Genomic DNA, 12,853 nt, shown 5'->3' on the forward strand with positions numbered 1-12,853 from the left:
ATTGAAGGCACAATCAAATAAATGGATATGTCAGAAAAAGAATATGCTAAATCTAAAAAAAAAAAATCTCCAAAACATCTTGGAAATCTGGGAAACAAAGAGTTGGCTCTTTGAGAAAACCAATAAGATGGACAAACCATTATCCAAATTAACTAAAAGGTAAAGAGAGAGTATCCAAATTGGCAACATTAGAAGTGAAAAGGGAGATAACAACAGACAGTGACAAAATTTAGAGGATCATGAGAACACAATTTAAAAGCCCTTACTCCACAGAAAATGTAAAAGAAATTGTAACTTTTCTCAAGTCATACCACTTACTAAAGTTAATAAATATCAGATAAGTAGGTAAAAGAGACCTATACCCCTATTGAAATACCAGTTATTAAAAGTCTCCCAACCATAAGATGCCCAGCCTCAAATGATTTTAGTTCAGAATTCTACCAGACTTTCAAAAAAAGTTGATGCCAATATCACTCTATCCCACAAAATAGAAACAGAAGAAACATTGTCCAATTCATTTTAAGATAGCACAGTTATCCTGATACCAAAGCCACATAAAGACCCTCATAAGAGAATTACAATAATTTCCCTTATGAACATAGATTCAAAGTTCTCAATAAAACATTTACAGAACAATCCAGGAACACATCAAAAAGCTCATCCACCATGGTTGTGTCCACTTCATCCTAGAGATACAAGGTTGGGTCAACATACAAAAATCAGTCAATGTAATCCACCATAGAAACAAACTGAAAGAAAAATCCCACACAATCATCTTATTGAATGCTGAAAAAATCTTCACTAATCCCAAGTCTGATAGAGGGTTAATAAACAAAATATATCAAGAACTCAAGAAGTTAATCACCCAAAACCCAATCTAATCAAAAAATGGGGTATAGAATTAAACTGAGATTTCACAACTGAGGAATCTTGAATGGCTGAGAAGCACCTAAAGAAATGTTCAAAGTCCTTAGCGTTCAGAGAAATGCAAATCAAAACGACCCTGAGATTCCACCTTACGTCAATCAGAATGGCCAAGATCAAAACCTCAGGTTACAACACATGTTGGAGAGGATGTGGAGAAAGAGGAAGATTCCTCCATTGCTGGTGGGATTGCAAACTGGTACAACCACTCTGGAAATCAATCTGGAGGATCCTCAGGAAATTGGAAATAGATCTACCTGAAGACCCAGCTATGCCACTCTTGGGAATATACCCAAAAGATGCTCCACCATGCCACAGGGGCACGTGTTTTACTATGTTCATAGTGGCCTTATTTGTTATAGCCAGAAGCTGGAAACAACCTAGATGTCCCAGGTTAGAAGAATAGATATAGGAAATGTGTTTCATTTATACAATGGAATACTACTTAGCTATTAAGAATGAGGACATACTGAGTTTTGTAGGCAAATGGATGGAACTAGAAAATATTGTCCTGAGTGAGTTAACTCAGACCCAAACGGACATGCATGCTATGTACTCACGAATAAGTGGATATTAGTAAAAACAAACAAACAAAAAACCAGAATACCCAAGATACAGTGCATGGAACTCAAAAAGGTCAACAAGCAAGCAAGCAAGCCAAAATGCCCAAGTAAGGACACTTGGCTTACTCAATCCCACTTGGGAGGGAGCAGAAAGCAATCACAAGTTGGGAGGGAGGGAGGGACATAAGAGAGAAAGTGGATGGGGGGAGTAGTTAGGGGTAGAGGGGAATCTGATCTGGTTTTGGGTAAGGGAAAATGACTAAAGCCCTGAAGGCCAGCAGAAAGAATGGAAACAGGCAACCTCAAGGAAGGAGGTTGGGGGGACGCTCCAGAATGCACAAGAGACAGGGGAGGTGAGAGACTCTCAGGACTCAAAGGGAAGGACCTTAGATGAATTGCCTGACAGCAGGGAAAGGGAACTTATAAAGCCTACCTCCAGCAGGAAGACAGGGCATCAATTGAGGGCGGCGGCGGGGTTGGCGGGGGTGGGGGGGGGACGGGGGGGGCACGGGAGGTGGGGGGGCATGGCATCTCACAGTTACAACTCTGACCCATAATTGTTCCTGTCAGAAAGAATTACAGGGATGAAAATGGAGAGGAGCCTGAGGAAAAGAAGTTCCAGCAAGAGGCCCAAAGAGGGATCCAGCTCAAGGGGAGGTCCCAAGGCCTGACACTATTACTGAGGCTATAGAGCACTCACAAAAAGGGACCTAGCATGACTGCCCTCTGGAAGACCCAACAAGCAGATGAAAGAGTCAGATGCAGATATTTACACTCAACCAATGGGTAGAAGCAGCTGACCCCTGTTGTTGAATTAGGGAAAGACCGATAGAAGCTGAGGAGAATCAGCAGTCCCAATTAATCTGGACCCCTGAGATCTCTCAAACACTGAACCACCAAACAGGCAGCATACACATAAGCATAAGACCCCAACACACATACAGCAGAGGACTGCCAGGTGTGTTCATTCAGAGATGATGCACCTAACCCTCAAGAGACAGGAGGCCCCAGGGAGTTTAGAGGCCAGGTGGCATGGGGGGTGGAGACAGGGGGTAGGGAGGAGGTATGGGATGTGGAGCAGTATGAGGGTGGACTGGAGGGGGGAGATAAAAAATGGAGTGATAAATAAATATATATATATATAAACAAACAAACAAACAAACACATATCCTTTTGACAAAAGCTAACACCCCTTTATGATAAAAGTTTTGGAGAGATTAGGGACACAAGGGACATACCTAAACATTATAAAGGAAATTTACAGCAAGCCAACCTCCAACATCAAATTAAGTAGAGAGAAACTGAAAGTAATTACACTAAAATCAGAAACAAGGCATGGCTGTCTACTCTTTCCCTATCTATTCAATATAGTTCTTGAAGTTCTAGCTATAGCTAGAAGATAACTGAAGGAATTCAAGGGGATACAAATTGGAAAGGAAAAAGTTAAAGTAATTTTATTTGCAGATGATATGATGGCACACATATGTGACCCGAAAAATTCTATCTATTGTTAACTACTGTTAACAATAAACACCTCCAGTGATGTGGCTGTATACAAGATTAACTCAAGAAAATCAGCATTCCTCTTATATACAAATGACAAACAGACTGAGAAAGAAATCAGGGAAACAACACCATTCACAATAGTCACAAAAAATGAAAAATATATAGGGGCAATTCTAACCCAGCAAGTGAAAGGCTTGACTTCAGAAGATGGAAAGGTCTCCCATGCCCTGGATCAGTAGAAATAACACAATAAATGGCTATGTTAACAAAAGCAATGCATTCTCTATCAAAAGTCCAACTCAGGTTTTACAGACCTTGAAATGACAATACTCAATTTGATCCAGAAAAACAAAAGCTATCCAGGATAGCTAACACAATCATGAACAATCAAAGAACATCTGGAGGTATCATCAATACTGATTATAAGTTGTACTATGTATATAGTACTATGTTATAGTATGTATAGTATAGTATGTATGTATAGTGTGTATGGCATAACACAAAACATGTTTATCAATGTTGATCATTGGAATCGAATCAAAGAGCCAGACATGGATCTACATATCTATGGATACCAGATTTTTGATAAAGAGTAAAAAAGCCCCAATGGAAAAAAGAAAGCATGTTCAACAGATAATGCTAGTCTAACTGGATGTTTGGATGTAGAAGAATGCAAATACATCTTTATTAATCAGCCTACATGAAACTGAAGTCCAATTGGATCAAAGTTCTCAGCATAGAACCGGATAAACTGAACCTGATAGAAGACAAAGTAGGGAATATCCTTGAACACATCAGCACAAGAAACTTTTTTTTTTTTTTTTTTTTGCAGAATACCAATAGTGCAGGTATTATAATCAATGGTTAATAAGTGGGAATTCTTAAAATGGAAAAGCTGCTTAAGGCATAGGATACCAACCATTAATATGACAAGACATATATAATGGGAAAATATTTTTATCAACTCTGTATAGGATAGAGGGTTAATACCCACAATATATAAAGAACTCAAGAAATTAGACATTACCAAATCAAATAATCCTATTAAGAAATGGGGTACAAATGTAAACAGAGAATTCTTGTTAGAACAATCTCAAATGGCCGAGGAATACTTAAAGAAGTGTTTGATATCTTTACACATGAGGGAAATCAAAATCAAAATTACTCTGAAATGTCATCTTACTGCTGTCAGAATAGACAAGACCAGTAACACAATGACAGCTCATGCTGTGAGAATGTGGAGCAAGGGCAACACTCCATTACTGCTGGTGGGAGTGCAAACTTGTACAGCAACTATGGAAATCCATATTGTGTTTTCTCAAAAAAAATTGAGAATTGATCTCCCTCAAGATAAATTCTATACTACTATACTACTCTTGGGCATATATTTAATAAATGCTCCATTCTAACCCCAGGATGCTTGCTCTACTATGTTCACAATGGTTTTATTCATAATGGTAAGAAATGGAGGGCACAGCATAAATCTTGCCCTGAAGGGAAAAGTGGGTGGACTGGGGCAGATAGGAATGGGAACAGAAGGGATCAGGTAGGGATGAAGGGAGACAGTGTGAGGAAAGATAACTAGAATAGGTGGGCATTTAGGCAGTGATGTGCAAGCCTAGTGCAGTGGAAACTTGCTGGAAATTATGAGGATCACTCCAGTGAGGATTGCTAGTAATTGTTGATATGGAGCCTGAACCAGCCATCGGTAATCAGACAAGGATTTCAGTGTTTGAACTGGGGTACCAACCCAGCCACAAAAACCATTGACTTCTCCTGCCTGAAAGATGTACTGGACCAATGGTAGCTCAGAGCTTGTGAAAGGGGCCAACCAATGACTGGCTTACTTTGAGGCCCATTCCAAGAGAGGGAGCCTATGCCCAATCCTGCATGATTGGTCAGGATTTGGAAGCTGGATGGCTCAGTGACCTAAGGTAGAACCAAACACAACTGACAAAAAAAAGTCAATGAAATGATTCACAATTATATTCTGCCATACTCATAGATTGATACCTAGCTTAATTGTCATCAGAGAGGTTTCCTCCAGCACCTGAATGGTACACATACAGAAATCCATAGCCGAATATTAGGCAGAGCTCGGAAAAGCCAACAGAAGATGAGGAAGAAGGACTATAGGAGGTAGAGGTAAAGAGGACGCCAGGAGAACACTGCCCACAGAATCAACTAAGCAGGGCTCATGGGGCCCACAGAAACTAAGGCGACAACCACGGAGCCTATGAGGGTTTGTGTTAGGCTCTCTGAATTTATTACACACGTGTGTGTGTGTGTGTATGTGTCTGTGTAGCTTGGTGTTTCTGTGGGACTCATTCCAATAGGATCGGGATATCTCTGACTCTTTGGCCTGATTGTGGGACTATTTTCTTATTAGTAAGTTGTCTAATGCAGCTTGGATTTGAGGGTTTGTGTGTAGTCTCACTGCATCTTACTCTGCCACATTTGGCTGATGCCCTGTAAGGTCAGCTCTTTTATGAAGACAAATGGAGGAAAGGGAAGGTTGCAGGGGTTGAGAGACTGTGAGGAATGGAGGGAGGGGATGTAATGTATAAGAGTAGAATTACATATAAAACATTTGTTGTTTCTATACATTGGGTAAGCACGGGAGAGCTGTGAGGGCTCCAAGATAAGAGTCCCTAAGTCTAGCTGTTGACCTTCATAGACCAAAATTACAAGTTCAGAACTTGACATTTCTTCTGGTTCAATAAATCTGTACTGACTTGTTTTGTGTGTCAATGTGACATAAGCTGGAGTTATCACAAAAAAGGAGCTTCCCTTGAGGAAATGCCTCCATGAAAACCATCTGTAAGGCATTTTCTCAATTAGTGATCAAGGGTGGAAGGGCTCATTGTGAGTGGTGCCATCCCAGGACAAGTAGTCCTGGCTTCTATGAGAAGGCAAGCTGAGCAAGCCAGGAAAGCAATCCAGGAAGCAGCATCTCTCCATGGCCTCTGCACCAGCGCCTGCTTCCTGACATGCTTGAGTTCCAGTCCTGACTTCCTTTGGTGGTGAAAAGCAGTTTGGAAGTGCAAGCTGAATAAATCCTTTCATCCCAAACTTGCTTCTTGGTATGATATTTTGTGCAGGAATACAAAGTGGACTAAGACAAAAATCTAAGCATTTCTTTCTTAACAGTGCACTTTAAACACAACCTTTTTATTTCAATAACAAACAGTTGCTTGCTAGCAATAAACAGAGAGTTGATGAATTTCAAGCAAATTGTTAAGAGTAATAATTATGTGAAGACTACAAACATAGTCTTTGGAATTCATTTGCATTATTTTTTGATCTTCTCATTCTTAACATGAAAGGGTAATTACCTGGATATATGGAAAAATAAAACCTAGAATTCCATAGAAACTAAATCAACTCAAAAATACTACTCATCCTAAGTATAGACAACTACTCATATTCTATATAAATTTTGTGTATTAGGTCCTTAAGAGTTCTGCCCCTCCCCCAAAGAATATTGGCATCTTGATAATGTAGGGAATATTTTTTTCTGAACATGTAATTCTTTTGTAATTCCTTTAGGAACATAAGAGGTGATGCAGGTTTCATAGTTGACTACAGTATACGTCACATTGGATGCTGCTGCCCCTGTGATATGTCTCAGCCTGTCCAATAGGAACCATCTCTGCAACACTTGGGGCAGTCCTGTAGTGCTGAGGAACAGTCAACTGTAATCACACTGTTAGGACCTGATATGTCAGAATCTGTTGAGAGAAGGGAGTCTGTATCTTATGTATAAAAACTCGAGGCCAACACAGGCTAACATACTAATCTTATTAAGCCAAGTAGCCCAGAAATAGAAATCATAAAAAAAGGCATATGTTCAAAGAAACTAAGAGTATATTGTCAAGAATGGCATAGGATTTAGCTCCCTTGTCGAAGATCAAGTGGCCCCAACTGGTAAGAAGGACACATGCTCCACTATGTTCATAGCAGCCTTATTTATAATAGCCAGAAGCTGGAAAGAACCCAGATGCCCCTCAACAGAGGAATGGATACAGAAAATGTGGTACATCTACACAATGGAGTACTACTCAGCTATTAAAAAGAATGAATTTATGAAATTCCTAGCCAAATGGATGGACCTGGAGGGCATCATCCTGAGTGAGGTAACACATTCACAAAGGAACTCACACAATATGTACTCACTGATAAGTGGATATTAGCCCAGATACTTACAATACCCAAGATATAAGATACAATTTCCTAAACACATGAAACTCAAGAAAAATGAAGACTGAAGTGTGGACACTATGCCCCTCCTTAGAAGTGGGAACAAAACACCCATGGAAGGAGTTACAGAGACAAAGTTTGGAGCTGAGATGAAAGGATGGGCCATGTAGAGACTGCCATATCCAGGGATCCACCCCATAATCAGCATCCAAACGCTGACACCATTGCATACACTAGCAAGATTTTATTGAAAGGACCCAGATGTAGCTGTCTCTTGTGAGACTATGCCGGGGCCTAACAAACACAGAAGTGGATGCTCACAGTCAGCTAATGGATGGATCACAGGGCTCCCAATGGAGGAGCTAGAGAAAGTACCCAAGGAGCTAAAGGGATCTGCAACCCTATAGGTGGAACAACATTATGAACTAACCAGTACCCTGGAGCTCTTGACTCTAGCTGCATATGTATCAAAAGATGGCCTAGTCGGCCATCACTGGAAAGAGAGGCCCATTGGACACGCAGACTTTGTGTGCCCCGGTACAGGGGAACGCCAGGGCCAAAGGGGGGGAGTGGGTGGGTAGGGGAGTAGGGGTGAGTGGGTATGGGGGACTTTTGGTATAGCATTGGAAATGTAAATGAGCTAAATACCTAATAAAAAATGGAAAAAAAAAAGAATGGCATAGGATGACTCATGACTTCAGAGGGAACTGACATGTATTGCTACAGATTTTAACTTTAAGTTCCCTACACAATAGTGAGAAGCAGCTTGGGCAAAGCCAGAAAAGGAAAAGTACACCTGTATCAGAGCCACAGCTCATGTCAGGTGTGAGACTAATGAGTAAAAACAAAAGGAAAACTGTGGGAGAAGCAAAACCAGCCAGCTAGGATAGGCCACAGATACATCTGCCATACTGCTTTCTTTTATTTCCTAGAACAGTGAAAGGTTTTTTTTTGTAAGAATATCGACGTTTAAATGATGCAGTTTGTAGCTGTTCTGCTCGACTGCCCCACACCCTTCTCTACCTGCCTCCCCTTCCTCATACTGCTCCCTCCATTCGTTCCTCCCTGCCTTCCTCTTTCTTTGCTTTGCTCTTTTCTATTTGAGTGTTTAAACCACTAACCATGAAAAGTATTTTGACTACAATGATAAGAACTGTATGCCCCAAGCTATATAAAACACCGTGAGCTGTGCATGAAATGCAAGAACCATTTTAAGGAAGAGTAAGTATTTGTGTGTGCATATTGCCTCTCTGAAACACTTTCCTGTTCTGCCATGGAATCATTCTCTGTCAAGACAGGACAACAGTGTTTGGGAGGCATCCGCAGACCAACAGATGCTCAGAATCAATTGACATAATAGGCATACACAACCACCCCCCCCAAATAATTGCAAAGCTTTGGTTTAGCCCTTTGCATACCTTGCATAGTTAATTAGCTAGGCCTTAATGTTTACATGCAATGAGAGTATCTACAGCTATAAACTATATAATTTATAATTGATGTAAATGGGTGTTATTATGTCAATTAGGCAGCTGTGTCCTCCACCTCTTGGTAAACAGCTATGAGTGATAAACTGAGTTTGCAGAGAGCTACCTTCTTCTCTTCATAACAGATAAAAATAAATTACCCAGGCAGACCAAGCTGTCCAATTGTTCTCTGGTGAAGTGGACTGAAATTCCAGGTCCTTTCTTTTGACCTGTTGACTGCAGGAAACTGTCAATTTCGTCACGCAGGGCTTCCATAGCTTCAGGATGCCGAAGAATATAATACATTGCCCAGAACATAGCTGGAATGGTGTTTGCTAGAGAGGCCCAGAGAAAGCCAAGATGATGTGCTGGGAGAGAATAAGTGAAAAGGAAGATTAATAGCGTTTATTACACTGATTAGATTTGCAGTGTGCTAATTAAAAGATGTTAGGACACGGACCCAGCCAAGGATCAGTGCATGCTAATGAGAACCAATAGGCTTCTGAAGTCTAATTTTCTGCTTAATGAGAATAGTTTAAAATGTAATGCGTGTTGCAGCAGGGGAAGGGGGGTGCGGGAAGGTGGGATGAGATAAAGGAGTAAATGCCACTTAGTTATACTCTTTCTCATTATCATCATTAAATATCTTGTTTTACCACCTCAGCAAAAAAAAAAAAAAAAAAATCAATTATCACAGAAGGTTGTTTCAGAATAAAACATTTTATCATTAGCCAATTAGAAAGAACATAAAAAAATTTCAAGGACGTCATTTTATCTTCTTATCTCAAAGGTCTCCTGTAAATTATTTTATTTTAGGAAGTGATCATTCAGTACTTTCTTACCTCCTATTTCAGGATCGTCATGCCTATAGTATCTTTTCAGCAGATCTTGCCTTTCCTGAACAATTTTTGACTGTCCTTGCATCTGAGCTACTTTTTCTGATGTGAGGCATTTTATAATTTTCTTCTGCATAGATTCTTCATTTCTTAGAAGCTGAATAGGTATGTCAGATACTAAGTATGGGAACATGTCATCAAATTTAAAAAAATCATCCCTTAGCTCACTGATAATTTGTTTCTTGTTACCAGCAAGAATTTTTCCATATAGAGTCGCAAATGTGATCTCAAATACCAGTGAGCCACAGAATGCAAATATTCTTTCTGTGTTCCAATCTGTGATTTTTAGCAGTTGGGACTCAAATAATTCTTTTACTTCTTGGATCATAGTTTCCAGAAGAGCATCCAAAGGTTTGCCTTGTAGAAGTAGATAGGCTCTGTGAACGTCTTCATTAAGGTCGTCATCAGTAAGCAGCTTCTTTACAGAGAAGGCTTTCGCTGATAATCGGCTGCTGAACTTCTGAAAGCTTAATTGTTTTGGGTTTTTCGTTACATACTGGTACTGGAAAGGGTTCAGAACAAATGTTATATACTTCCCTAAAAAAGAAAAAGAATATTGTTTACTTGATAGCAAGACAAAATACATTCCTAAAGTCTCTAAATCTTTAAGTAAAAATTGAAGAAAATATTAAGAAGTTAATAGTTTTATTAAGCTATTTTAAAAAGCTCCATTTTACTCAAAGGCCCACTAAGTCCCCTTTGAAAAAAAAGGGTAACGTGAAAATTTTCTGGAAGCTTACATTTCTTGAATTTCTAAACTTCACTGTTCACTATGGCTGGTCTCTCAAGCCTGGCAAAAACTTCAGAGTTGCTAGTTGAACCTATGTACTCATTAGTTGAGAAAGCTGAGACAGCTGAGAAGCAAAGCCCAGACACAGGCTCCTTGTGCTTGCTCAGCCTCGCTCAGCTCTGGTTTCTCACTGCAGTACTGCTTTAAGATGCATCTCATCTGATTAGAAAGATCATCAGTGCCATGCAATGGGGCAGCTAAGTCTTTCCTTCCTAAAAGTACACACCACATACATTCGAATAATTTGTAGTATCTGTGTTCAGCTATTACTACCTGTACTCAGTTCTCTCTGTTTCTCTGTCTCCCTCTCCCTCTCCCTCTCCCCCTCCCCACTCCTCTTCCCTCTCTCCTGGATGAAAACTTCCTTTTATGATTACTGGTAATTCCAAATGCATTACAAAAATTAATCAATGTAGTACAAGACAAAGATTTAGAATAATTTTCAACCAAATTTTAGAGACAGGATAAATGTGCTTTTATCTGGGAAAATTTTAAAATACAGTTTAAGTGTTAAGTATATATGAGAATATATTTGCCGTGATTAATTTTTCTCCAAGTGAGTTTCATCCAATCCCTTTTTCCTGGATTCATTTATTATTATTGCAAGATAATGTAGAAGTGAGGGAGGTCTGGAATAGCCACTCTTTCTGATTGGATACTTATCTGTCTTCTCCAAATGAGGGAGAGTTTTGTTTTCATTCATTCTTTGCTTAGCCTCAGGGAGGGACACAAAACGGACCCCACTGGAATTGAGCATTTCGAGTCACTTCCTTTACCATTACAACTTTATTTAAATTGCTAGCATCTGCCAGACAAATAGTCAGCAATGAGGGAGTCAATTTTCTCACTTTTCAAAGAGATAATTTTAGGTAAATCTGTTTATTTTCACAGGTGATGGTTCATTCATTCTTCTTCCCAAATGATTGGGTTTTGTTAAATACTAATCGTATTCTTTTAAGTAAGGATCTAAAATTCAAAGCCTATATACAACGTTTAACTTGTAAATCACAGTCTTTGGAAAATATTTTGAATTTTTTCTACCAACTTGTTTTTACATTCATCTAATTCTAAAGAAAAATTTTTAAAAAGTATTCATCTCAGGAACTATCAGCTACTACAACATGGCCTTTTAAAACAAAGATTGGATACATCCAGGGTTCTGCTCTGTGTTAAGTCATTAGAAATAGACATATTTTCTTATTTCTCTTTCTCTCTTTTCCATCTCTTTCTTTCCTCCTTCTCTCTCTCTTTACCTGCCCATTATCATTAGAAAATATTAGATTTTTAACAAAAACATAAATGTGAAATAACTGGCTCAAATCAGCAAACAAATATAACATCTTGTAAACATTGATTGGTTGGTTGGTTGTGTGTGTTGGTAGATATGCGCTTTGGGTATGCATGTACCACATTGTGCCAGTGGAAGTTGGTCATCACCTTTTACCTTGTTGCTTTTGTTTGTAGGGCAGGCTGATTGATCAGTGAGCTTCCAGGCCATTTTTTCTTTGCCTCTGTGTGTGTGTGTGTGTGTTATAGATAAATTTGTGTGGTGTGTGCATGTACATTTGCAACTACATGTGCACAGGGAAGACAGAAATGAACACCAGCTGTCTTCTTCAGTGACTCAACATCTTATTTTTGGAGACAAGGTCTCTCAATGGATCTTAGGCTCATCAATTCAGCCTGGCTGGCTGGCCAATGAGCTCCAGGAAATCGACTTGTGTCTATATACTTACAGACACACTTTCCACACTTGCCTTTGATAGTGGTACAGAGGATCTGAAATCAGGTCCTTAAGCTTGTGTATCTGGCACAGTACCAACTGAGCATCCACCAAGCTGCTAAGGTCTTTTAAAGGACCATCACTGAGAAGTTGAAAGTGACTTCTCATTCTAGAATCTGTACCTTTCTTCCTTGTTCCAGTGTTATTTCTTCCCTAACAAGATGCCTCATTCCTGCCTTCTGCCTTCGATCTTTCTGAAGGAGATGTGGATCACTTTAGAACTAGTTATGTTTTCTAGATTTTACTTTACAAATTGGTTTGGAAGTACCAATAACCCTGGAGATTTAGCTGGCTTTCCAACTTTTAATCTTCAGTATAAACAATTTAAGCTAAGTTTTCCAAAATTAATATTAATTTAAACCATCTGTCCACCATCTGCTAATGTGAGATGTAAAACCAGAGTTTCTTTGTGTTCTGTAATCAGACAGTTAAAAAAATACATATACATTTAGAAAATGAATTTAAATTTCTGAACAAAGGGACTTTTTTGGAAAAGTTATCTTGAAGGCTATGAAATCTCAGAGAGAAATTTGCTTTTTCTTAGTGTGATTTTATGCAAATGAATACCAAGTATCAACAGGCATGCAGCCTAGTTCACAGAGATCTTAATGTACAAACACTATCCTTTGCAATGTTTTCAAAAGAGAGGAGAATGCTGTCAGAAATGGATATAAAATATTGATTTTAAGAATTGCAAAGTTTGCATTTGTCTAAAATATAAATGT

The 12,853-nt window shown here is 39.1% G+C and overlaps 1 protein-coding gene across 3 annotated transcripts in view; it reads right to left on the bottom strand.

The window, feature by feature from the left end:
• The window catches only part of Cyp7b1 (cytochrome P450, family 7, subfamily b, polypeptide 1), a 171,947-nt gene that overhangs the window by 15,759 nt on the left and 143,335 nt on the right, over positions 1–12,853 (bottom strand). For all 3 annotated transcript variants that reach the window (XM_006535384.2, XM_006535383.3, NM_007825.4), the window contains 2 exons: positions 9,502–10,092; positions 8,821–9,027 (listed from right to left, as the gene is read on the bottom strand). In XM_006535384.2, coding sequence (XP_006535447.1) covers positions 8,821–9,027; positions 9,502–10,092 — 798 coding nt within the window. The remainder of the gene's footprint in view (positions 1–8,820; positions 9,028–9,501; positions 10,093–12,853) is intronic.

This window comes from Mus musculus, chromosome 3, assembly GCF_000001635.26.
Source record: "Mus musculus strain C57BL/6J chromosome 3, GRCm38.p6 C57BL/6J".
NCBI lineage: Eukaryota > Metazoa > Chordata > Mammalia > Rodentia > Muridae > Mus > Mus musculus.